Source organism: Solea senegalensis, linkage group LG16, assembly GCF_019176455.1.
Source record: "Solea senegalensis isolate Sse05_10M linkage group LG16, IFAPA_SoseM_1, whole genome shotgun sequence".
Lineage (NCBI taxonomy): Eukaryota > Metazoa > Chordata > Actinopteri > Pleuronectiformes > Soleidae > Solea > Solea senegalensis.
Window position 1 is genome coordinate 8,035,690 of NC_058036.1, and position 25,850 is coordinate 8,061,539.

Below are 25,850 nucleotides of genomic sequence, written 5' to 3' on the forward strand. Positions count from 1 at the left end.
TTGACTATCTGCAATTACAATTTCAGATATCTGTGACTTAATTTTGACTTAAACTATAATTACAGATATCGGCAATTCAGTTTATACTCGTCAGAATGACGTCACTTTTGCATTCATGTGTATGGGGTTTGTCATTATAGATATCTACAACGTCATTATGACTAGCTACAATTCAAGTTCAAGATATCAAAACAAAAAGTTAGTTCAATTTTATTATTTTTTTGCCATACAGTTAATAACCTTAATCAGCACTGAATAATAAGCTATTAAAGTATTAAACTTACACATTTGTCTCTCTCTCTCTAACTGAGCAGGTGTGCCACTGGGTGTCAGGGGTAAACATTTGTGTCCCATGACAACCGCTGATTTGACTCAAACACAAAGTGGATACAAGTTTGTTTGACTCCCTATGTCCTTTCAGGTAAATCTGCTCAAATTAAAAGTATATCTGGAGTCACAGAGTCTGGTATTGTAACCAATAATTGTTAATCCAGTACACGGTGTTTGTTAAGTTAAAGTATTTTCCTTTATGAAATCTAAGGATGGCAGTTCAGTGGTGGATCAGATGACAAGACTCAGACTCAAACTACTGGAGAAGGTAGGTGAAAATGTCATGAAATGAAATTGTCATTTATAAAGCTATCATTTTAAACCTTATTTAATTTGGTTATTTCTCCCCTTTAGAATTCTTAAGTAAAAGTGTCTCTCAAAATCTTTCAAAACATTATTTGCTTACATTCACAGAGACTGGAAATAGAGAAACACAATATGGACGACAGAGCTGATTCTGCCCACTCTGCAAGTAAGATAAATAATTATTTTTAATGGCACACTGAAGTTTTTTCCTTTAATGGTGCTGACAGAAATGTATCCTGTGCATTCTCTATTACAGACATTTAGCTAAACAAACAAGAAAATAAGACAAAAACAAATATAAATGTAATAATGATAAAAAAAAGTTGTGATGTGGAGCTTAGATGTTGGATTTTAATTACTGTATGTATACTGTATAGGTAGCACACATGGGCAACAGTAAAATGTTATTACATTACATTACATGTCATTTAGCAGACACTTTTATCCAAAGCGACTTACAAGGGAATTGAGTACAACCTGCCAGGGGTGGAGTTGAACTTGCGACCATGAAGTCTTTTGCCACTCCACCCGAATTATTTGTTATTTGTGAGAATATGATTTTCTTGTGTTCAGGGAGTTATGATGGGCGTCTGGATGCACTGCAGGGTGCACTTAGGCGAAAACAGGGCCTGCTGCAAAGACTGAGGGTCAGTACAAAAAGTGTTGTCTTTGTATTTCAAAATTATACATTATTGTTCTTATTGTTCCACTAATGCCAATCCCAGCTGACATAGGACGATAGGCGGGGTACACCCTGGACATGTCACCAGTCCATCACAGGACCACATAGAGATAAACAACCTCTCACTCACTCAATTCAGGGGACCCATCAATTCAGATGGATTCAGATCCAATGTGCCTAATCCCCAAATCTGCATGTTTATGGACTGTAGAAAGACCCTTGTTGCTGCAAAGAAGTAAAAACAGTTACAGTTTAACTTGCTGCTGTGTCAATTTATGTGCAGGAGCAGCATTTGTTAGAAGACCTTAACAGACCTCACACCTGGGGAGGCTCACCACGACAGTACCAGTCACATGTCTTCACTGGTCCCCAGCCACCTCCACCACTCTCCTCCATGGTACCCACTCACATCCTCCACCCAGCTTCAGTTTTCCCCTACCTGCCACCTCCACTACTGGCCGTGCCTCCGCAGATCATTCAACAGACTGTGAGACAGCATTGATTTCAAAAACACTCCAATCCCCCCAGATCTGTTGATCTGTTTCCATGTGGTTCTCCTTCTTTGTATCCCTTTTGCCTCAGCAAGTCGGGAAGTGTTCATATCAAATATGTAGAATTTTCTTTTTTTTTCTCCAGCTCCCCCAGCAGCCTGCCACCATCATACAGCTACCACAACAACATCCTCTGATTACTCAGATTCCTCCACCTCAGCCATACCCTGCAGCACGATCAGGCAGCATCAAAGAAGGTACGCAAACGGCAAATACAGACATATCTTATTTGAGACTTCCTGCATTCAAAGGCTTGTATGTGTGTGTTGCATGTCAGACATGGTGGAGCTGATGTTGATGCAAAATGCCCAGATGCATCAGATTATAATGCACAACATGATGCTGAAAGCTATACCACCTATGGCCCTGTTTCAAACCAGGGGGCCCAGTCTACATGCTCCCCATGTTCAGCAGGTAACCACACACGCACACACACCCGCAGGCATTCTTTATAAACTGTCATCTACGTCTCTCAACAAAGTCCCTAATCTGTATTTCCAGGACAGTTACCAAGGAAACCCTATTCTTTTAAGGCCAGACCTCAGACCAAGGGGAGGTGCTGTCCATCATCATCACTATGGAACTAAACCTGTGGCAACACAGCTGCCTCCTATCAACTACCCGACCTTGTCATCTGTCCCAGCAGGACAAACAGGGGGTCACCCATCTTCTTTACATCACATGACATCACCTATTACACTCCCACCACTCAACATGTAAGGTCCCCTACATGTAACACCTACTGTATAAACACAGAAATATTTTCCAAATTGCTTTTATTTATTTATTTATTTATAACTACCAAATATATTTGTCTTTGTCTCTGCAGGACTCAGACTTCTCTCTGAGAGACCCTTGCTGTTTGGGTATAAGGTTTTAGAGGAGAATCTATGATAGCAAAGTGGTAAAAAAAAAACAGCTAAAAATTATTTGAAATGTATCAAGCCAATGAAAATATAAATAAACACAGAAAGATGTCAAAAGATTTTCTAGCTGTCAACTCTCTGCATGATTAGCTTGAAAATGGCAAAATGTAGACTAGGTTGACAAAAAAACACAGTTTACCATTTTGGCTATCTTAAACTATGTTACTTTTTTGATTAATTGAATAGCATCGCCACTAAAAAAAAACAAGAAATACGCAATTCTTGAGTATCAAATACTCTTATTACACGTTATGGTGGAGAGATAGAGACAATAAAGTAGTTACTGTATTATAATTTGGGGTGTAAGATGTGCAAGATCACTAAACGAAAAACAAAAGAAGTTCGCCCGAACAGGGACTTGAACCCTGGACCCTCAGATTAAAAGTCTGATGCTCTACCGACTGCGCCAAGAAAATAGCCCGTTTGTCGAGGTCCGAGAACGAGAAATCGCAACACCCTACCATGATATGCCGTTGCGGTTACGGTTCGCGTCCCGTGTCTCCCGTCACTTTTGAAGCGAACTGCATTGTAAATTGGTTATGGTATTAATTAATAAAGCCGTTTTTGGTGTTTGTAAACATTTCAGTATCTAGTTTATCACAATTAATGACTGTTAACGTTATAATATAACATGTATAAGTTTACCAACATTGTGTGCTGTATGTTAACATTGAAATATCGTTTAGCACAATTATTGACTACTATTACCAGTAATATGAAAGGTATAAGGTTACCATTTTCTTTTTATGTAAAACGTATATATTGTCTATCACAAGCATTGGCTGTAAAATAAAGATGTGTATGCTTATCATATGATTAAGCAATAGACAATCATCAAGTAATTAAATGATGAATGTCATATAACTTGATTTTGATGAGTAAGTAGAAGTAATATTACACACACCTTTGTTGCAGAATTACAATAACTTGCAACTTGGCCCTTTGATATGATGGATAATGGCTAAATTATTATCTCTGGTGTGATAATACCCCCCCCATGTGGTGTGTGTGAAAATTTCCTCCTGTGCATGGGACTAATAAAGGATTATCTTATATTATAATGTATATTGTATTTGAATGCAAAATAACACTTGATGGACAAAGCCATCTGAATACAAATTTATTACAAACAAATAAAAACAACCAGTGCAGTAATAAAATCAGTAAAAAAAAGAGTGAGCATTCTAATAAATATATACACATGTAAACAATAATGCAACTCCAGTGAAACAGTGTATATAACAGATAACAAATAGCAATATACAATAATATATACATATAAAACAGAACAGAATACCTTATATACACACACACATAGTACCACAACAGAATATAATCGAATAAATAAAATAGATTATTATTAACACAACAAACTAGAATAGAATATATATAATATTAGATAAGTGAAGACAAATACAATACAATACAAATACAAAATTACTGTGGTGGTGCATCTTTCCTTTTGCCATAACCCCGGGCTTCAAATGAGGCCTTCCACTCAGCCAGAGTTGTAGTGGCTGTGGCTTGGCAGTACCAATTTCCGAAGTACTGCTTGTGGTGCAAGCAGGAGAGGTTGCGGTGCAGGCAGGAGAGGTTGTGGTGCAGGCAGGAGAGGTTGTGGTGCAAGCAGGAGAGGTTGCGGTACAGGCTGGGGAGGATGAAGAGGTTGATCGAGAGCTGCAAGGAATGGTGGCCGAATTGCAGATGGAGCCACTGGCAGGTTCCGTCGCTGTTTCAGCTGTGCCGTCCCTGCCGTGTTAGAGGGCAGGACAAAGATGTGGGGAATTGCCACACTGCTGGTCGGGACACAGGGTCTGTCTTTCCTCACAACTGCGAGAGGCAAGCTCTCTGGGCTCACATTAGTGTTCTTTGGAATAGACAGGCCTTGCTCCAGCATGCTCTTCTCCTGCTTTTTCTGAAGTTTATTGTACCTAAAAATATTCAAAGTATACATTTGTTTGTATACCATAGTGTATCATATATATGCAATATATCTACACAGAACAGAGCACAGATACTATGTCATTCCCTTTTATTAACTCACCAACTAGCGATGGTTGCAGTATTCATCACCGGGAGCTGGATGGTGGTCTTCTCCATCACCATGGCATTATTTAGAATGACTTGGCGGATGTGAAGATATGCTTTGGTGACAAGGCTCCAACGCTCTTTCCTGACTCCATCAATGCGCCTGGGTCCACGATACCCCTTGCAAAGTTGAATAAAAAGTGCCTCACACACACGATTGCAGTCAGGCCACTGTGCTGGGCTTTTCCCTCCTGCAAAGCATCTGCAAAGGTATGGGCAGCATTAGTGTTCATAAAAGACATTATATAATAGTATGTAGCATTGTCATACATACCGCTTTGTACTCTCTACACCAGGTGCAACATTTTTTTTTGTGGCCCTGAATCTCCCTTTGGAGATTGTGTCTTGATAGACTGTGGTCTTTTAATGTAAATAAGTGTCCCGTCAAGTCCTGGACAGCTTGGAAGCCCTCAATGTTGTCTGGTCCAACAGAGTCCTACATTAAACAAAATAGTGATAAAAAAAGAAAGAAAGTATTTTCAAATATTACGCCTATTTGATTTTATTACAGATGTAACCCGAAAGAAGTTAAAAACATCATCAAAATGTTAACCTACATCATGACTGGTGGAGCATGATGATGTTGAAGGCTGTTCCTCTGCCACACTAGGAGCATCTTGCTGGGGAGCTAATTTAGAACACATTTAAGCAAAGAGCAATTGTTATGATGGATAAAACAAGTATGCACTAACAATGCGTTTTAGACAGCTATGCATCTGTCTTTTAGCAGTTTTAGACTGCTATGCATCTGTCTTTTAAGTATGCAACAGTTTGATTAGGACATGCTTTGACCTCTGACCTTGATGAGTGCAGAGCATTTCCACATCCTGAGAGGTCTGAGGAGTGTCGGTTTGAAGCTGGGGACCAAGGCTGGGATTAGATCCAGCAGGTCTCCCACTGTCCTCACAAACTGGGGGGCACACAGGTACAGCTGCTATGGGAAGGACACAGATAAACAGTGTAATGAACAGTGTTGTTGCCTCTATAGTGAGACAGCCTCCAATCTAAACATGTTTTATATAAGTCATTATTATTGGAACCTTTACACTTAACAGCAGAATACATTACAAATATGAAAACATCTACAACTCCATGTTACACAGAATCCTTTTTCTAGTTGTATACTTACATGGATGAAACTTTGGTGGCATAAACAGCCTCTTGACAGACTTGTGGATGCTCTGCTGGGACACACCTTTCCCTGTCAACAATGACCGCAGGGAGGATACAGGCACTGAGGATGGTCGCGGTGAGGTGGAGGGCTGTGATGAGGTGGAGGCCTGTGTGGAGGTGGCTGGTTTACGCTGACTTGTGGATCTCGCCTCCATCTTGAACTGAATGGCATAACGTCCCTCCGGATACAGCGAAATATACTTCAGCAAGGCTCTTTTATTGACGAGGTTGAATCAGCGCTTCCTGATTCCTCCGACATTGATGCCACCACATATCCAGCATAGCCCAGCGCATTCTCAGCCCTCTTCCTAAATTTAGGATCCATTCTCTATGGTTTGAAAACAAACAACAGTTAAAATAAGCTTGGTCTGATCTCTTACTGCAAATACATTTATAGAATTTTCACTCAGTCTTCTTCAGTAATGCATAGATGCAAGCATGCATATGTGTGAAAGTAGAAGTAGGCCTATGCATATATGAATGTGTGGGGACATGAATGTATGTTTATGTATTCACTGTTGCCCATAAAGTTGGAATAAAATATTTGTTACCTCTTCTCATGAAATGACAATGTGATTTATTCTTCATAGATAAAGTGTATATCTATTCAAAACTTTATTGATCAATCTCTTATAAACATATCAGTGAAGATTCAAGCACATATAAATAAAATTAAAAGATCAATGTGTCTGAATACAAAATCATTCCAACTTTAACAGAGTATCTGTCTTAAAAATATATGTTTCTTATATTATATATTATATTTTAAATGCTTTATCTTCTTTCTTAATGTAATAATGCAATTCTTAGCTGTTTGTATACTTTAATACAGAATATAATAAGTTATCATAACACTCAAACTATATTGACTTATCTATACATATCTGTTTTGGCCTCTTTTTGATCTAAATAAGTAATTAAAGCAAATATTACGTTGGTAAACTGTAAGATAAGTCGCCAGCCCGTTATTAACAGTGTAGTCGCGTTACACGATTTCCTATGCAAACAAGCATACAGTTGTGACCGTTGTAAGCGTACTGAAATAAATTACAGTCATTATCGGTAGGTGAAAAAGCTAAAAAAAATGGAGAATTGTCCGTCTGTTAATGTTACAGTCGTTCGTATGTTGTCACTGTCAGCTAGGTTACATGCAACGCAAATAAATGAAACGTTCATCATTAACGTTACCGGGTGTGCTAGCTAACTGGCACCAGAGTATACTTTTATTTGTATAATAAACATATATAACAATGTGATATAAACACTTTGAAACGTTAGAGTGGCACGGAACTTACTGTAAAATGCAGCAAAAGATGACGGTCTGGACGAAATAGCGGCTCTCAAATCTTGGTAGCGATACCGATTGCGATTGGTCAAATCTTGGTAGCCCATGACGAGCGGTGATTGGTTCTCGCAATTCTTGGTAGTGGGGCGCCACCCGATTGGTCAATTCTTGGTAGAATTCTTGGTAGCGAGGAGTGATTTCATTGGCTCTCACATGACGGCCGGAGCTCGACTGACAGGTGACATGGGGGAGCAGAAAATAGCCCGTTTGTCGAGGTCCGAGAACGAGAAATCGCAACACCCTACCATGATATGCCGTTGCGGTTACGGTTCGCGTCCCGTGTCTCCCGTCACTTTTGAAGCGAACTGCATTGTAAATTGGTTATGGTATTAATTAATAAAGCCGTTTTTGGTGTTTGTAAACATTTCAGTATCTAGTTTATCACAATTAATGACTGTTAACGTTATAATATAACATGTATAAGTTTACCAACATTGTGTGCTGTATGTTAACATTGAAATATCGTTTAGCACAATTATTGACTACTATTACCAGTAATATGAAAGGTATAAGGTTACCATTTTCTTTTTATGTAAAACGTATATATTGTCTATCACAAGCATTGGCTGTAAAATAAAGATGTGTATGCTTATCATATGATTAAGCAATAGACAATCATCAAGTAATTAAATGATGAATGTCATATAACTTGATTTTGATGAGTAAGTAGAAGTAATATTACACACACCTTTGTTGCAGAATTACAATAACTTGCAACTTGGCCCTTTGATATGATGGATAATGGCTAAATTATTATCTCTGGTGTGATAATACCCCCCCATGTGGTGTGTGCGAAAATTTCCTCCTGTGCATGGGACTAATAAAGGATTATCTTTTATTATAATGTATATTGTATTTGAATGCAAAATAACACTTGATGGACAAAGCCACCTGAATACAAATTTATTACAAACAAATAAAAACAACCAGTGCAGTAATAAAATCAGTAAAAAAAAGAGTGAGCATTCTAATAAATATATACACATGTAAACAATAATGCAACTCCAGTGAAACAGTGTATATAACAGATAACAAATAGCAATATACAATAATATATACATATAAAACAGAACAGAATACCTTATATACACACACATAGTACCACAACAGAATATAATCGAAAAAATAAAATAGATTATTATTAACACAACAAACTAGAATAGAATATATATAATATTAGATAAGTGAAGACAAATACAATACAATACAAATACAAAATTACTGTGGTGGTGCATCTTTCCTTTTGCCATAACCCCGGGCTTCAAATGAGGCCTTCCACTCAGCCAGAATTGTAGTGGCTGTGGCTTGGCAGTACCAATTTCCGAAGTACTGCTTGGGGTGCAGGCAGGAGAGGTTGTGGTGCAAGCAGGAGAGGTTGCGGTGCAGGCAGGAGAGGTTGTGGTGCAAGCAGGAGAGGTTGTGGTGCAAGCAGGAGAGGTTGTGGTACAGGCTGGGGAGGATGAAGAGGTTGATCGAGAGCTGCAAGGAATGGTGGCCGAATTGCAGATGGAGTCACTGGCAGGTTCCGTCGCTGTTTCAGCTGCGCGGTCCCTGCCGTGTTAGAGGGCAGGACAAAGATGTGGGGATTTGCCACACTGCTGGTCGGGACACAGGGCCTGTCTTTCCTCACAACTGCAAGAGGCAAGCTCTCTGGGCTCACATTAGTGTTCTTTGGAATAGACAGGCCTTGCTCCAGCATGCTCTTCTCCTGCTTTTTCTGAAGTTTATTGTACCTAAAAATATTCAAAGTATACATTTGTTTGTATACCATAGTGTATCATATATATGCAATATATCTACACAGAACAGAGCACAGATACTATGTTATTCCCTTTTATTAACTCACCAACTAGCGATGGTTGCAGTATTCATCACCGGGAGCTGGATGGTGGTCTTCTCCATCACCATGGCATTATTTAGAATGACTTGGCGGATGTGAAGATATGCTTTGGTGACAAGGCTCCAACGCTCTTTCCTGACTCCATCAATGCGCCTGGGTCCACGATACTCCTCGCAAAGTTGAATAAAAAGTGCCTCACACACACGATTGCAGTCAGGCCACTGTGCTGGGCTTTTCCCTCCTGCAAAGCATCTGCAAAGGTATGGGCAGCATTAGTGTTCATAAAAGACATTATATAATAGTATGTAGCATTGTCATACATACCGCTTTGTACTCTCTACACCAGGTGCAACATTTTTTTTTGTGGCCCTGAATCTCCCTTTGGAGATTGTGTCTTGATAGACTGTGGTCTTTTAATGTAAATAAGTGTCCCGTCAAGTCCTGGACAGCTTGGAAGCCCTCAATGTTGTCTGGTCCAACAGAGTCCTACATTAAACAAAATAGTGATAAAAAAAGAAAGAAAGTATTTTCAAATATTACGCCTATTTGATTTTATTACAGATGTAACCCGAAAGAAGTTAAAAACATCATCAAAATGTTAACCTACATCATGACTGGTGGAGCATGATGATGTTGAAGGCTGTTCCTCTGCCACACTAGGAGCATCTTGCTGGGGAGCTAATTTAGAACACATTTAAGCAAAGAGCAATTGTTATGATGGATAAAACAAGTATGCACTAACAATGCGTTTTAGACAGCTATGCATCTGTCTTTTAGCAGTTTTAGACTGCTATGCATCTGTCTTTTAAGTATGCAACAGTTTGATTAGGACATGCTTTGACCTCTGACCTTGATGAGTGCAGAGCATTTCCACATCCTGAGAGGTCTGAGGAGTGTCGGTTTGAAGCTGGGGACCAAGGCTGGGATTAGATCCAGCAGGTCTCCCACTGTCCTCACAAACTGGGGGGCACACAGGTACAGCTGCTATGGGAAGGACACAGATAAACAGTGTAATGAACAGTGTTGTTGCCTCTATAGTGAGACAGCCTCCAATCTAAACATGTTTTATATAAGTCATTATTATTGGAACCTTTACACTTAACAGCAGAATACATTACAAATATGAAAACATCTACAACTCCATGTTACACAGAATCCTTTTTCTAGTTGTATACTTACATGGATGAAACTTTGGTGGCATAAACAGCCTCTTGACAGACTTGTGGATGCTCTGCTGGGACACACCTTTCCCTGTCAACAATGACCGCAGGGAGGATACAGGCACTGAGGATGGTCGCGGTGAGGTGGAGGGCTGTGATGAGGTGGAGGCCTGTGTGGAGGTGGCTGGTTTACGCTGACTTGTGGATCTCGCCTCCATCTTGAACTGAATGGCATAACGTCCCTCCGGATACAGCGAAATATACTTCAGCAAGGCTCTTTTATTGACGAGGTTGAATCAGAGCTTCCTGATTCCTCCGACATTGATGCCACCACATATCCAGCATAGCCCAGCGCATTCTCAGCCCTCTTCCTAAATTTAGGATCCATTCTCTATGGTTGGAAAACAAACAACAGTTAAAATAAGCTTGGTCTGATCTCTTACTGCAAATACATTTATAGAATTTTCACTCAGTCTTCTTCAGTAATGCATAGATGCAAGCATGCATATGTGTGAAAGTAGAAGTAGGCCTATGCATATATGAATGTGTGGGGACATGAATGTATGTTTGTGTATTCACTGTTGCCCATAAAGTTGGAATAAAATATTTGTTACCTCTTCTCATGAAATGACAATGTGATTTATTCTTCATAGATAAAGTGTATATCTATTCAAAACTTTATTGATCAATCTCTTATAAACATATCAGTGAAGATTCAAGCACATATAAATAAAATTAAAAGATCAATGTGTCTGAATACAAAATCATTCCAACTTTAACAGAGTATCTGTCTTAAAAATATATGTTTCTTATATTATATATTATATTTTAAATGCTTTATCTTCTTTCTTAATGTAATAATGCAATTCTTAGCTGTTTGTATACTTTAATACAGAATATAATAAGTTATCATAACACTCAAACTATATTGACTTATCTATACATATCTGTTTTGGCCTCTTTTTGATCTAAATAAGTAATTAAAGCAAATATTACGTTGGTAAACTGTAAGATAAGTCGCCAGCCCGTTATTAACAGTGTAGTCGCGTTACACGATTTCCTATGCAAACAAGCATACAGTTGTGACCGTTGTAAGCGTACTGAAATAAATTACAGTCATTATCGGTAGGTGAAAAAGCTAAAAAAAATGGAGAATTGTCCGTCTGTTAATGTTACAGTCGTTCGTATGTTGTCACTGTCAGCTAGGTTACATGCAACGCAAATAAATGAAACGTTCATCATTAACGTTACCGGGTGTGCTAGCTAACTGGCACCAGAGTATACTTTTATTTGTATAATAAACATATATAACAATGTGATATAAACACTTTGAAACGTTAGAGTGGCACGGAACTTACTGTAAAATGCAGCAAAAGATGACGGGCTGGACGAAATAGCGTCTCTCAAATCTTGGTAGCGATACCGATTGCGATTGGTCAAATCTTGGTAGCCCATGACGAGCGGTGATTGGTTCTCGCAATTCTTGGTAGTGGGGCGCCACCCGATTGGTCAATTCTTGGTAGAATTCTTGGTAGCGAGGAGTGATTTCATTGGCTCTCACATGACGGCCGGAGCTCGACTGACAGGTGACATGGGGGAGCAGAAAATAGCCCGTTTGTCGAGGTCCGAGAACGAGAAATCGCAACACCCTACCATGATATGCCGTTGCGGTTACGGTTCGCGTCCCGTGTCTCCCGTCACTTTTGAAGCGAACTGCATTGTAAATTGGTTATGGTATTAATTAATAAAGCCGTTTTTGGTGTTTGTAAACATTTCAGTATCTAGTTTATCACAATTAATGACTGTTAACGTTATAATATAACATGTATAAGTTTACCAACATTGTGTGCTGTATGTTAACATTGAAATATCGTTTAGCACAATTATTGACTACTATTACCAGTAATATGAAAGGTATAAGGTTACCATTTTCTTTTTATGTAAAACGTATATATTGTCTATCACAAGCATTGGCTGTAAAATAAAGATGTGTATGCTTATCATATGATTAAGCAATAGACAATCATCAAGTAATTAAATGATGAATGTCATATAACTTGATTTTGATGAGTAAGTAGAAGTAATATTACACACACCTTTGTTGCAGAATTACAATAACTTGCAACTTGGCCCTTTGATATGATGGATAATGGCTAAATTATTATCTCTGGTGTGATAATACCCCCCCATGTGGTGTGTGTGAAAATTTCCTCCTGTGCATGGGACTAATAAAGGATTATCTTATATTATAATGTATATTGTATTTGAATGCAAAATAACACTTGATGGACAAAGCCATCTGAATACAAATTTATTACAAACAAATAAAAACAACCAGTGCAGTAATAAAATCAGTAAAAAAAAGAGTGAGCATTCTAATAAATATATACACATGTAAACAATAATGCAACTCCAGTGAAACAGTGTATATAACAGATAACAAATAGCAATATACAATAATATATACATATAAAACAGAACAGAATACCTTATATACACACACACATAGTACCACAACAGAATATAATCGAATAAATAAAATAGATTATTATTAACACAACAAACTAGAATAGAATATATATAATATTAGATAAGTGAAGACAAATACAATACAATACAAATACAAAATTACTGTGGTGGTGCATCTTTCCTTTTGCCATAACCCCGGGCTTCAAATGAGGCCTTCCACTCAGCCAGAGTTGTAGTGGCTGTGGCTTGGCAGTACCAATTTCCGAAGTACTGCTTGTGGTGCAGGCAGGAGAGGTTGTGGTGCAAGCAGGAGAGGTTGCGGTGCAGGCAGGAGAGGTTGTGGTGCAAGCAGGAGAGGTTGTGGTGCAAGCAGGAGAGGTTGTGGTACAGGCTGGGGAGGATGAAGAGGTTGATCGAGAGCTGCAAGGAATGGTGGCCGAATTGCAGATGGAGTCACTGGCAGGTTCCGTCGCTGTTTCAGCTGCGCGGTCCCTGCCGTGTTAGAGGGCAGGACAAAGATGTGGGGATTTGCCACACTGCTGGTCGGGACACAGGGCCTGTCTTTCCTCACAACTGCAAGAGGCAAGCTCTCTGGGCTCACATTAGTGTTCTTTGGAATAGACAGGCCTTGCTCCAGCATGCTCTTCTCCTGCTTTTTCTGAAGTTTATTGTACCTAAAAATATTCAAAGTATACATTTGTTTGTATACCATAGTGTATCATATATATGCAATATATCTACACAGAACAGAGCACAGATACTATGTTATTCCCTTTTATTAACTCACCAACTAGCGATGGTTGCAGTATTCATCACCGGGAGCTGGATGGTGGTCTTCTCCATCACCATGGCATTATTTAGAATGACTTGGCGGATGTGAAGATATGCTTTGGTGACAAGGCTCCAACGCTCTTTCCTGACTCCATCAATGCGCCTGGGTCCACGATACCCCTTGCAAAGTTGAATAAAAAGTGCCTCACACACACGATTGCAGTCAGGCCACTGTGCTGGGCTTTTCCCTCCTGCAAAGCATCTGCAAAGGTATGGGCAGCATTAGTGTTCATAAAAGACATTATATAATAGTATGTAGCATTGTCATACATACCGCTTTGTACTCTCTACACCAGGTGCAACATTTTTTTTTGTGGCCCTGAATCTCCCTTTGGAGATTGTGTCTTGATAGACTGTGGTCTTTTAATGTAAATAAGTGTCCCGTCAAGTCCTGGACAGCTTGGAAGCCCTCAATGTTGTCTGGTCCAACAGAGTCCTACATTAAACAAAATAGTGATAAAAAAAGAAAGAAAGTATTTTCAAATATTACGCCTATTTGATTTTATTACAGATGTAACCCGAAAGAAGTTAAAAACATCATCAAAATGTTAACCTACATCATGACTGGTGGAGCATGATGATGTTGAAGGCTGTTCCTCTGCCACACTAGGAGCATCTTGCTGGGGAGCTAATTTAGAACACATTTAAGCAAAGAGCAATTGTTATGATGGATAAAACAAGTATGCACTAACAATGCGTTTTAGACAGCTATGCATCTGTCTTTTAGCAGTTTTAGACTGCTATGCATCTGTCTTTTAAGTATGCAACAGTTTGATTAGGACATGCTTTGACCTCTGACCTTGATGAGTGCAGAGCATTTCCACATCCTGAGAGGTCTGAGGAGTGTCGGTTTGAAGCTGGGGACCAAGGCTGGGATTAGATCCAGCAGGTCTCCCACTGTCCTCACAAACTGGGGGGCACACAGGTACAGCTGCTATGGGAAGGACACAGATAAACAGTGTAATGAACAGTGTTGTTGCCTCTATAGTGAGACAGCCTCCAATCTAAACATGTTTTATATAAGTCATTATTATTGGAACCTTTACACTTAACAGCAGAATACATTACAAATATGAAAACATCTACAACTCCATGTTACACAGAATCCTTTTTCTAGTTGTATACTTACATGGATGAAACTTTGGTGGCATAAACAGCCTCTTGACAGACTTGTGGATGCTCTGCTGGGACACACCTTTCCCTGTCAACAATGACCGCAGGGAGGATACAGGCACTGAGGATGGTCGCGGTGAGGTGGAGGGCTGTGATGAGGTGGAGGCCTGTGTGGAGGTGGCTGGTTTACGCTGACTTGTGGATCTCGCCTCCATCTTGAACTGAATGGCATAACGTCCCTCCGGATACAGCGAAATATACTTCAGCAAGGCTCTTTTATTGACGAGGTTGAATCAGAGCTTCCTGATTCCTCCGACATTGATGCCACCACATATCCAGCATAGCCCAGCGCATTCTCAGCCCTCTTCCTAAATTTAGGATCCATTCTCTATGGTTGGAAAACAAACAACAGTTAAAATAAGCTTGGTCTGATCTCTTACTGCAAATACATTTATAGAATTTTCACTCAGTCTTCTTCAGTAATGCATAGATGCAAGCATGCATATGTGTGAAAGTAGAAGTAGGCCTATGCATATATGAATGTGTGGGGACATGAATGTATGTTTGTGTATTCACTGTTGCCCATAAAGTTGGAATAAAATATTTGTTACCTCTTCTCATGAAATGACAATGTGATTTATTCTTCATAGATAAAGTGTATATCTATTCAAAACTTTATTGATCAATCTCTTATAAACATATCAGTGAAGATTCAAGCACATATAAATAAAATTAAAAGATCAATGTGTCTGAATACAAAATCATTCCAACTTTAACAGAGTATCTGTCTTAAAAATATATGTTTCTTATATTATATATTATATTTTAAATGCTTTATCTTCTTTCTTAATGTAATAATGCAATTCTTAGCTGTTTGTATACTTTAATACAGAATATAATAAGTTATCATAACACTCAAACTATATTGACTTATCTATACATATCTGTTTTGGCCTCTTTTTGATCTAAATAAGTAATTAAAGCAAATATTACGTTGGTAAACTGTAAGATAAGTCGCCAGCCCGTTATTAACAGTGTAGTCGCGTTACACGATTTCCTATGCAAACAAGCATACAGTTGTGACCGTTGTAAGCGTACTGAAATAAATTACAGTCATTATCGGTAGGTGAAAAAGCTAAAAAAAATGGAGAATTGTCCGTCTGTTAATGTTACAGTCGTTCGTATGTTGTCACTGTCAGCTAGGTTACATGCAACGCAAATAAATGAAACGTTCATCATTAACGTTACCGGGTGTGCTAGCTAACTGGCACCAGAGTATACTTTTATTTGTATAATAAACATATATAACAATGTGATATAAACACTTTGAAACGTTAGAGTGGCACGGAACTTACTGTAAAATGCAGCAAAAGATGACGGTCTGGACGAAATAGCGTCTCTCAAATCTTGGTAGCGATACCGATTGCGATTGGTCAAATCTTGGTAGCCCATGACGAGCGGTGATTGGTTCTCGCAATTCTTGGTAGTGGGGCGCCACCCGATTGGTCAATTCTTGGTAGAATTCTTGGTAGCGAGGAGTGATTTCATTGGCTCTCACATGACGGCCGGAGCTCGACTGACAGGTGACATGGGGAGCTATCCGGGCTCTGCACGATGGCCATAGGAGACACAATATATCGACAAACAGACAAAGATATAGTAGTTCTCATGTTGCGTTTGAATATTCTTGAACCATTCTATTCGCTAAGTAGCTTAGGAAGGGAAAATCGACGGTGGTGTGGGCCGCTAACAGCTAAAAACGATTGTATGTGTCTTAACTGCATAGCCGCTAACGGGTTAGCCGTTAGCTCTGGGCCTATAGATAAGAAATTCATCCTCATTAGACGCCTTTCAGTAATTGTCACTTTTCAGTTTACACACAGAATCAATGCATTGTCTTTAATGGATGAAATTACAGCTGTACAAAATATTCACATGACATATAAAACAAAAAAACAACTGCTAATTTTGAATCTAACTTTACAGCACTGGATTACTGCATGACAATATTCTCAGTCAAGCTTGTGAGACAGGTTTCTTAACCCCAAACCAAATGTACAACAGTATGCACAACTCTTCACCGTGTTAATCATGGCACGTCCCCTTTGATAAATAAAACAATAAAAACACATGTATGAAAACATACAATCTGAGTTAAGTGACACCCTCTGCTTTAACTTATTAAAGTGCATATTCCCTTTGAAGAAGTGTGGCTGATGAATGATGAAGGACACAGATGAAGGTCATGCTGTGAGTGAGCAGGATGTGGAGGATGGTCAGTGTTCTTGCTGTAGGGGAGAAGATGAGTGGATGATAGTCATACACTTGTGCTCGTGGGCTTGCTTTAGACACATAAGTCACTATTACATGCTTTAAACAGCCTTGTTTGCCTACCACACCATTTACCGAATATCTTTTAAAATATAGTATCGTATAGTAAATGGTAAACAATAAACCAAGGTGAAATCTGAATGTTCTTGTTTACCTCATCTCGGGTTATGTGTGAAATTATTCTGCCCTTCAAACTGATTAATAATGTTGTTGTATGGACGTGGTAACATTTATCACACAGTGCAGTATGTGCACAGTCCAACTTGTCTTTAAAATGATAGCCTATCTGTGCAAACTGAGCTATGAATCAGGAAAATGTTTTCAAGAATTCACTTTACCTTTGTGATACAATGAAAGCACAAAGAAATTAAAAAGAGGCAGGTTTGCAAGCAGAGCAGGATGCACAGGCGACTGCTGTTGGTACAGGAGCAGATTCACGCGATACAAGTCCATGCACTTAACTTCAGGTGATAAGAAAGATGATGAATTAATGTTGATATTGTTAGAGAGACGCACATGCTTCCAATTTCACATCTCATGATATATGATTTGTATATGAACACAATTTGGTTAAATTGCTTCATGTTTTAAGCCAGTGGTGTTCAGAATTACAGTTACTCAGCAACACAAGTACTTTCACTAAGTTATCATTATAAAAACAAGTGTAATCTAAAGTGATTGATGGCTTTAGGACACAACTTATTCTTGTAGGGCGGTTCTGATCCACAAATTCAGAGATTTTTGTCATAACATCAAGTCATGATGTGATAGGATCACTGTCTGTCAATGTCCAGATGCTTTCAGTGCACAAGAATTTGTTGAGATCATCTGTGTTCTATCAAATGGTCAATCCTGGAGAGAGGTTCAGTCAATGATTATGACTTTCATTTTATTGTCTGTGGACAGCGGGGCACTGATACGTATTCACATGACTTAGTTATGTAACCTGAAGAGAAAGACAAAGGGAGAGAGAGAGAAAAACAATAGTTTTAATTGTGGTGCAAATAGGAAAAGTAGACGTATCCCAACCAAACCCACAGACACTGTTCACCTTGTGTATGTGAGGAGGCATTTCGTCCTCAGAGCTCTCCTCTGGTAGTGGCTCATGGTGCCGTGTTGCTCCCTGAACATCTTCTGCCCATCCTCCCATGGGGACGCGGGCCGACCTCACTACTCTCCCCCCCGCACCAAACGAGTCTGGGAGAAAACAGTGTGGTTGTTAAAATGTAATAGAATCAGCACAAATGTGTTTGGTTTGTTTCATAGTTGAATTATTATATTTTAGCATTAATACTATTATTTTGAATAAAGAGTAAACCATTACAGAAACTTAAAAATTATTTGATAAATACCAATGTTGTTAGTTTATGGCAGCTGTGGCTTTGATGGTGGTCTAATACATTTATTAAGCACTGTATATATTTATATATGCATTTGAAGAGGTAACTGCAGACACCTGTGGTAGGTCCACTAAATCGCCGATGGCTGCCACCCTGTGATGACGCCGCTTCCTGGCCCATGGTGGTACTGCTGGTGGCTGAAGCTGAAGCTGAAGTGGGAATGGTACTAGGGCTGGAAACTGTGGTGGGGAAGGTGTGTGAGTGGGGGAAATTCCTTGAATGAGGGGTGGTGTGACTCCTCACTTCATCGGGAATGCTGTCGCTGCTTTCGTCACTCTCCTGCCTGTGCCAGGTGTGACGAGACATCTCACCACGGGACTGCTGTTTATGAAGCTACGTGGACAAAACACACAGGCGACATTACAGGTACACAAGGCACAAGACGGAGGGGATCTCGCAGATATTCAACATCACAAGCCAACCTCTCGTATGTGTGAACATAAGTATTTACCTCATGCATGTAAAGTGCATGGATGCTCATCTCAGTGGAGGCATACTCTGATAGGACCAAACTGGTGAGTTGACCCTCCCATGCACTGCTGCCTGAGCTCACAGTTCGGGCATCAGTCCTATACAGAAGCAGAGACGTTAGGATATTAAGATAAAAACAAAGGGACGAGAACATAGAAAGCTGAAGCTGATAGACAGTAATAGATAATGCCTGTGTCTTTTTAGATTGTCTAAATAATTGTCCAAATAATCAAATAAATCTAAATTTGAAGTTAATAGGGTGACTTTCTTTGCTTTCATTGATTCCCAATTAACATACACTATTTAGAGTTGCTTTCCATTATTAATAAGGACTTCAAAAAAGGCGGGGCCACACGGTGGTGTAGTGGTTAGCACGCTCGCCTTGCAGCGAGAAGACCCGGGTTCGAGCCCCGGTTGGAACAAGGGCCTTTCTGCATGGAGTTTGCATGTTCTCCCCGTGTGTGCGTGGGTTCTCTCCGGGTTCTCCGGCTTCCTCCCACAGTCCAAAAACATGCAATGTGGGATTAGGTAAATTGGACACTCTAGATTGACCGTAGGGAGTGTGAGAGTGAATGGTTGTTTGTCTCTAGTTGTGTGTGGCCCTGCGATGGACTGGCGAACTGTCCAGGGTGTACCCCGCCTATCGCCCGATGTAGCTGAGATTGGCACAGCACCCCCCGCGACCCTCTGGTGGAGGATAAAGCGGTTAGATGATGACTGACTGACTGACTTCAATAAAGGCAATTTACTATGAAATTTCTGTGATTAATCACAAGTCTTTGTTTTAAATGATCATTTCACAGCGCTACTTAGTGTAGTCTGAAAAGAATTTAATTTGAGGCATATCTGAGAGGGATCACTTCCTTACCCAGAGCCTGCCATTCCCTTGCTCATGGTTGAAGTGTAGCAGCCAGCGCTCCTGTGGGCTGCACTCAGACTACCTCTCAGGTGCAAACTGCCGCTGACTGGGGAAAGGGAGCACAAGGCAGATGCTCCGTCGCTGATGCCAGCTGCTGCATGATTGGTCAAAAAGTTATCCTTGCCAAAATGAACCGAGCCCAGTGCAGACGGACCTGTCAAGAGGTTTGCTATGAGGCTCCTCGGCTAAGAGTGAGAAAAGAGAAAGTGTGGTTGACACGGAGCTGCATCTCACAACACAGTGATACAAGGAATGACCACTAGCTTCACTCTGTACCTCAGACTCTGACAGGGAGAGTGGATGTGTGTCCGATGGAACCCCAGTGGCCTCTCTGTGAATTCTTTCTTTCAACTGGCTGATGAAGTGTGTTGTTTCTTGAGGAGGCTGCCACTGAGGATTGGTGATGGCAAAGTGCATCAGCGATAACTCTGTCTTTCCATCCTCTGCCTGTTGGTAGATGGAAGCTTCTGTCTTCCCCGCTGACATCCACTGGAGAGGGAGTAAAGCAATAAATCAGAGACGTACAAGCCTGCCTTCTTTGCTCACATTTTACGCTCCAATAAATAACTTATAATGATAAATGCTGAAATGTCTCTTTATGTAAGTATACACATATTATGGCAGTCCCTCACCGCGGGGTGTCCGTGCTGCCTGATGTCCATCTGAGCAAAGGAGCAGGTGTCTCCCACGCCCACCACCTCCACTGTGAAATTCCTGAAGAAATCGATGATCTCCAGAGACTTTCGCCTCAGACAGAAGATGAGGATGATGGGAGTCACCACTGGACTCAGCAACTCCTCGAGAATAAACACCTAGACATGAACAGATTACAAAAACAAATTATTTTATAACTGAACAACGTATAGACAGACAAGGACTGAGCAAAATTTGTTTTAAGTGAGGTGTTTTATGATTTACTGTATATTAAAGATTTTTAGGTTGCTACAAGTTGTGAGACACAATTACCAAAAGTGTAACAAAAGCACCATTTTCTTAAGTGGATCTACTTGGACTTTGAGAAAATTAATCTGTTGGTACTCAAGATAAAATTATCTTGAATATGCAGAGACCTGACCTTTGGTTAGAAAGGGACAGTTACTTTTTACATGAATTACTCAATAATCTTTAGTGGTTGTAACCCAAGCATGGAATCTTGTTCCATTGCTATACCTTACTTGCTATGATAGAATACCTTAAAAGAAGTATTGACACACAAAGATTAGTGCAAATGTATATACCGAGTCTCGATTTCTTGTTACTCACTGCTTTGTACTGGAAGAGCTGTGAGAACTGGTCACGGGTTTCATATTTATGTGCATTGCCCTGCCAGTGGTCAGGCATGTAGTGGATATGAGCCAGGATAACCCGCAACAGCTGCTCAGGACAAAACACCACGTGTTTATCAGGAATAAATGACCTGAAGAAAGAGAGAGAGAGTTAGAATCTTAGTCCAACAATGTATGAGGCTGAATTGAAGGAGTAGTAGGAGGAGTTATTTTAATCATGTTGTATATTTGTTTGTTGTTTGCATTTTAGCATCCGTTTTGAATGTATGAGGAGTGAGGAATATGAATTTGTATGGTGCATTTAGATTAATGTTAGTTTCAGGTACTGTACTACAGCATCTTCCCTGTTGGGCCATAATGAAAATAGGCTTTTAGGCATTTTTGACAAATCATATGTGCATGTCCCTTAAATCAACAATACGTAAGTAGACAGATCAGAACAGCAGACAGATAAATATGTTCAGATGAATCCTGACCTGCAGACTGTGATACACACTCCCAGCAGTGTGATTGACGAGAGAACGTGTTCCACGGCGAGAACATCTTCGTCATATATGGTCAGAGCGATGAGAACAGCCAGGACAGACCCAGCGAAAAAGGCTACATTTTTAGCAACCACTGTCAGCAGAGGTGAAAGGAAACAGTTCATGTACTTGGACGAAGCCTAGATAAAACAAAGCAAAAAAAGATAACATTATTTTCAACGAAAACCATTTTAATATTGACATAAATGACAAAAATAATATACAGTAGTTATTAATAGCATCAACTGTAGGAACATAAGCCAATTCACTGACCTTGTAGCCTTTGCTGAGGCGAGACATAAGCTCGTGGTCCAGTTCATTGAAGTGACGCAGGTAACAGCGACCATAGAGAGACCAGCACCTCGCTCCCAGAGAACCAGGCTCTCGCTTAATCACCTGGATACAGACACACAACTATTATCTAAGCACCAAACGAAAAAGCAAGGTAATTAGAGTTTGTGTCTTTGACTGGAGCTATTACCTCAGTGTAACTAAAGAAGGCATAGAGAATCTGCCACACAAGAATGACCGGACACAGCAGCAGATTTGCAATGCCTATCCACAGGATACGAGATGCTAGCCTGTCAGCCAGCTCGAGCCTGTTGCCTCCTCTTTTGTACTCTGGTTTTAGGCTCCACTCATTCTCAAACAGAGACCCTACAGAGAAACATAAAGAATTTATACATATGTATATATATAAATATATATATCTATACATATATATAAGGAGAGGAAATTTGTTCAAATAGATACAAAAAGTCAAGTTCAAAAAGACACACAGACCTGGCCCCCAAAAGAAGATGAGCTCAAAATTGTATTTGAGCCCCCGGGTGTAGAATACGGACTCCCCAAGTACAGGAAGTCGAAATCGCACAGGAAGGAGAGATTTATTCACCATGGCAACCTAGAGAAATTGAGGTTTTGCTTATGTTGACAAGCAGCTGTGTTATAAATTAATCATTTTCTGAACGATTCAATTATAAAATGTGTTTTACATTTGAACATCATGAAACACACCATATAGTTTTTAAAGCGAAGGATTCTGTGGTAAATGTCGAGCTCTGTGAGTTCCTTTTTGTGAATGCAAATCTGGTGTTCCTTCTGGATTTCCACTATCCTGGCCTGGACCTCCTGCCATGTCGCATAAGGTAGCTCTGACTGAGAAAAACAAGGACAGGGAAGAAAAGAAAGTCTGTGTAATGCTATGAGCCTGACATTAAAATCAGAATCAGTAATTTGACATTAGTCGCCTGTCTCACCATGGTCATCTTCAGGGCGTTGATATAGAAAGATCGGATCTCCCAGTAACAGCAGATGTTGTAGATGAACTTGACCAGCCGATGTAACCAAAAGACCCCAGATATGATCACCACAAACATCACAAATACGTTGTCCAGGATACTAGTGAAACAAAAAAAGTTTCATTTTATTACTGCAAATAAAAATGCAGTAACAGCATCAATGACAACCTAACTGCTAACACACTTCAGCTTTATCAGTGACTACAGATTATGTACACAGCAGAACTGTAGCTCTAGAAGGTAAAACAAAAAGTGGAATCACAGCATTCTTCTTACTCACATAAATGTAATATCATGTCTCACATTTTTTGTTTATGTTCTGTTACACAAATGGTATATCATGGTGATTAAGAAGGAAGAAACATTGAAATGAACACATCTTCATATCATAATGTTAGACGCTCTATTTAAATGATCAAGTATCACTTTTTCTTTAAAGGTGTGTCACAACATTCTTTAAGAAGAAATAACAAATGTATTACTCACCGGGCACTGCAGACATTCACTGGGAGAAAGGCATCAGGTAGGGTGACTTTAGATGAGTCAGTGTGATTTACAAACTTGTTGGCAAAGAGTATATCATAATCTACACAGTTTGCTAAAAATACTGTAAAGCCAACCACAAACAGCAATTGTCTGCATTGAAAAAGAAAGAGTGAGGGGAGAGACAGAAGGAAACATACATTTAATGCACAAAAACATCATATACTAATATTTGTAGATGGATAGAATACATACATCAATTCAAAGATCTCCCCCAGCAGCATACAGGTGAATCCATTCTTCTGATGCAGCTTATAGACGTGCAGGACGTTAAGGACAAGTACTATTAGATAAATGATTTGAGTTCAGATGTCGTAACATCCAGAGCAACCGAATTTAGGAGAATTTAGCGAATATTAAAAGCAAGGAATTGATGCCAAAATATATATAAAAAAGGATATTCTCTGGAAGAACAGGTCCAGGTTTTCTATGTGGTGCCAGTGGGCTGTAAAGAAATATTGCTTATTATTAAAGGTGTTCCTGTCACTGCCTGCATAAAAGAGATTCTGTGCAAGTGTGTGTCGTACATTTGGCTCCTTCAGGCACATGCATCAGCAGGTTCTCCTCTCCAGGTGGAGAGTCGCTGTAGGACGCCTCCAGCCGCTGGTACTCTGTCTCAAAGTGTGCCATAATGACAGCAGCTTCAGTCTCACCAAGAAGCCAAATCTAACACTACAGCCTGGGGAACAGAGATAAGAAAGAGTGTTAAAGTCGTGAAGAGGAATAGTTAATATAATGGGTGTGGAGAGAGGTAAATAGTACATAATATACCTGTAATATATATATATATATATATATATATATATATATATATATATATATATATAAAAAAATAAGAATAGAATACAATTCAATTGTAAATTATTCCCCCACCCCTTTAAATATTATTTTCAAATATTATTATAAAACAATATATTAATTTAGTCAAAAAGGCACCATGGTTAGTAAATGAATAGATTTGGGGTTATTAAAAAGACACACCTTAACAACCGTAACACATGCTTTATACGAGGTTTGCTTTCAGTGCAAAGGTAAAGTGAAGCTGATGTTAGCTAAAGAAACATGCTTTACCTCCATTTCAGCACAGGTCGTCCTCCACAGCTCCCATGTTTAATCAACATTCCCAGTTGAAAAAGGGGAAGAAGAAAGATTTCCTGTGTTATAACACAAGAACACAACAGACTGAGGGACAGCACTGAACAACACGAGGCTAAATCCACAAAACGCGTCCATGATAGCGGACTAGACATGGTCATTTGCTGTGACAGAGCGAGAAGTGTTGTTGTCGTGGATTGACAGCACAGGCCTGCCTCCCACAAAAACAACACAAAACAAACGTCACCTCCCAAATCCCGCTGCGTAGACTCACCTTACCGTTTGTCTTTCGTGTGTCGGGTTTAAATACTAAACTACCGCCGGTGATATTTTCTTCTGTTTGTCTTCTAATAACCGCCTTGTTTTCGTTTTCTCATAGCTAAAACTCATGTACGAGCCAGTTTCATTTTCCAAACAGCCAGCGTAGTGTGTGTGTGGCGTAAAGCACAGTTGAGCAACAGTAGCGCTATCCAATCAGAGGTCGAGTAGACCGAAGAACAGCTCAATCAGCCAATCAGATTGACTCAGAGGCGGGGTTTAACGGTAGCTTTGAAGAAGGGTCCGTCACAGTGGCGCGCACAGAGCAGCGTTATCTAGAACTTTAGCCTTTCTGACTGGCATTCATTTGTGGCTAAAAAAAGATGTTAAACATCGATTTATTTATTTATTAAAGGAAATGCTCTTGCAACTTTATTTCCTATGGGTGCCCTTCCAATCAAACAGGGTGACAGGAAATGATATTCTGTACTGTGTAGAAAATGCCAAATGTGTGTGAGAAACATACTCATTCTGTTAATATTTATTGTGCATCATTTCAATTTTAAGAATTACTGATTCTTCTTTGAGCCTAACACATGAAAGTAGTTATTTTACGGACATCCACTCCCCAAACCTGGCTGTCTCCATGACAACAGCAGTGTTTTTATTTTTATTTTTCTAACCAAACATTTACTTTAGGTTAACTGTCAATTCTAGCAACAGAATCAATTTGAATCAGTTAATATTTTTTCAGAATAACAGCTCTGAACTCAATATGGAAATTTTATTTTTTGTGATGATAAGCAAATAATCATCAGATTAAAGATCAGATTTGTTTTCAATCATCTGCTGGGCCAGAAACTGATGCTGGCAGGCCAGTTTTGGCCCACGGGCCACCAATTGCTGAA

General features: G+C 39.6%; 5 protein-coding genes across 11 annotated transcripts; 1 reads left to right on the forward strand and 4 right to left on the reverse strand.

The window, feature by feature from the left end:
• Nucleotides 1–360: 360 nt before the first annotated feature.
• Nucleotides 361–2,811, forward strand: zgc:112416 (uncharacterized protein LOC550509 homolog). Of its 3 annotated transcripts, none has more exons than XM_044048012.1 (9): nucleotides 361–421; nucleotides 542–598; nucleotides 745–802; nucleotides 1,210–1,283; nucleotides 1,602–1,805; nucleotides 1,955–2,066; nucleotides 2,147–2,283; nucleotides 2,371–2,585; nucleotides 2,699–2,811. In XM_044048012.1, exons 1-9 carry the CDS (start codon nucleotides 410–412, stop codon nucleotides 2,715–2,717), a joined length of 888 nt encoding a protein of 295 aa, XP_043903947.1. In that variant the 5' UTR covers nucleotides 361–409; the 3' UTR covers nucleotides 2,718–2,811. The 3 variants fall into 3 exon arrangements, with proteins under 3 accessions (XP_043903947.1, XP_043903948.1, XP_043903949.1); XM_044048013.1 differs by having other exon boundaries at nucleotides 1,602–1,715; XM_044048014.1 differs by lacking the exon at nucleotides 1,602–1,805.
• A 1,582-nt stretch (nucleotides 2,812–4,393) lies between these two features.
• Nucleotides 4,394–6,286, reverse strand: LOC122782596. Of its 2 annotated transcripts, none has more exons than XM_044047005.1 (6): nucleotides 6,013–6,286; nucleotides 5,683–5,814; nucleotides 5,441–5,511; nucleotides 5,158–5,319; nucleotides 4,840–5,085; nucleotides 4,394–4,726 (listed from the first exon to the last, which is right to left on the reverse strand). In XM_044047005.1, the coding sequence occupies exons 1-5, from the start codon at nucleotides 6,209–6,211 to the stop codon at nucleotides 5,047–5,049; spliced, it is 603 nt and encodes a 200-aa protein (XP_043902940.1). In that variant the 5' UTR covers nucleotides 6,212–6,286; the 3' UTR covers nucleotides 4,394–4,726; nucleotides 4,840–5,046. The 2 variants fall into 2 exon arrangements, with proteins under 2 accessions (XP_043902940.1, XP_043902939.1); XM_044047004.1 differs by having other exon boundaries at nucleotides 4,396–4,726; nucleotides 5,683–5,817.
• A 2,284-nt stretch (nucleotides 6,287–8,570) lies between these two features.
• LOC122782823 lies at nucleotides 8,571–11,783 on the reverse strand. Of its 2 annotated transcripts, XM_044047365.1 has the most exons (7): nucleotides 11,760–11,783; nucleotides 10,421–10,792; nucleotides 10,091–10,225; nucleotides 9,849–9,919; nucleotides 9,566–9,727; nucleotides 9,248–9,493; nucleotides 8,571–9,134 (listed from the first exon to the last, which is right to left on the reverse strand). In XM_044047365.1, the coding sequence occupies exons 2-6, from the start codon at nucleotides 10,617–10,619 to the stop codon at nucleotides 9,455–9,457; spliced, it is 606 nt and encodes a 201-aa protein (XP_043903300.1). In that variant the 5' UTR covers nucleotides 10,620–10,792; nucleotides 11,760–11,783; the 3' UTR covers nucleotides 8,571–9,134; nucleotides 9,248–9,454. The 2 variants fall into 2 exon arrangements, with proteins under 2 accessions (XP_043903300.1, XP_043903301.1); XM_044047366.1 differs by lacking the exon at nucleotides 11,760–11,783 and having other exon boundaries at nucleotides 10,091–10,222; nucleotides 10,421–11,753.
• Nucleotides 11,784–12,955: 1,172 nt separating this feature from the next.
• On the reverse strand, nucleotides 12,956–16,414 carry LOC122782826. Of its 2 annotated transcripts, XM_044047369.1 has the most exons (7): nucleotides 16,170–16,414; nucleotides 14,831–15,202; nucleotides 14,501–14,635; nucleotides 14,259–14,329; nucleotides 13,976–14,137; nucleotides 13,658–13,903; nucleotides 12,956–13,544 (listed from the first exon to the last, which is right to left on the reverse strand). In XM_044047369.1, the coding sequence occupies exons 2-6, from the start codon at nucleotides 15,027–15,029 to the stop codon at nucleotides 13,865–13,867; spliced, it is 606 nt and encodes a 201-aa protein (XP_043903304.1). In that variant the 5' UTR covers nucleotides 15,030–15,202; nucleotides 16,170–16,414; the 3' UTR covers nucleotides 12,956–13,544; nucleotides 13,658–13,864. The 2 variants fall into 2 exon arrangements, with proteins under 2 accessions (XP_043903304.1, XP_043903305.1); XM_044047370.1 differs by having other exon boundaries at nucleotides 14,501–14,632; nucleotides 14,831–16,414.
• A 284-nt stretch (nucleotides 16,415–16,698) lies between these two features.
• On the reverse strand, nucleotides 16,699–25,128 carry atg9a (ATG9 autophagy related 9 homolog A (S. cerevisiae)). 2 transcript variants are annotated; one of them, XM_044047368.1, is made up of 20 exons: nucleotides 24,964–25,128; nucleotides 24,661–24,743; nucleotides 24,117–24,268; nucleotides 23,991–24,034; nucleotides 23,785–23,849; nucleotides 23,533–23,682; nucleotides 23,005–23,146; nucleotides 22,763–22,903; nucleotides 22,529–22,649; nucleotides 22,227–22,402; nucleotides 22,019–22,141; nucleotides 21,698–21,885; nucleotides 21,199–21,352; nucleotides 20,568–20,747; nucleotides 20,212–20,424; nucleotides 19,885–20,120; nucleotides 18,997–19,114; nucleotides 18,602–18,878; nucleotides 18,197–18,342; nucleotides 16,699–18,091 (listed from the first exon to the last, which is right to left on the reverse strand). In XM_044047368.1, the coding sequence occupies exons 3-20, from the start codon at nucleotides 24,217–24,219 to the stop codon at nucleotides 18,083–18,085; spliced, it is 2,586 nt and encodes an 861-aa protein (XP_043903303.1). In that variant the 5' UTR covers nucleotides 24,220–24,268; nucleotides 24,661–24,743; nucleotides 24,964–25,128; the 3' UTR covers nucleotides 16,699–18,082. The 2 variants fall into 2 exon arrangements, with proteins under 2 accessions (XP_043903303.1, XP_043903302.1); XM_044047367.1 differs by having other exon boundaries at nucleotides 24,959–25,128.
• Between the last annotated feature and the right edge of the window lie 722 nt (nucleotides 25,129–25,850).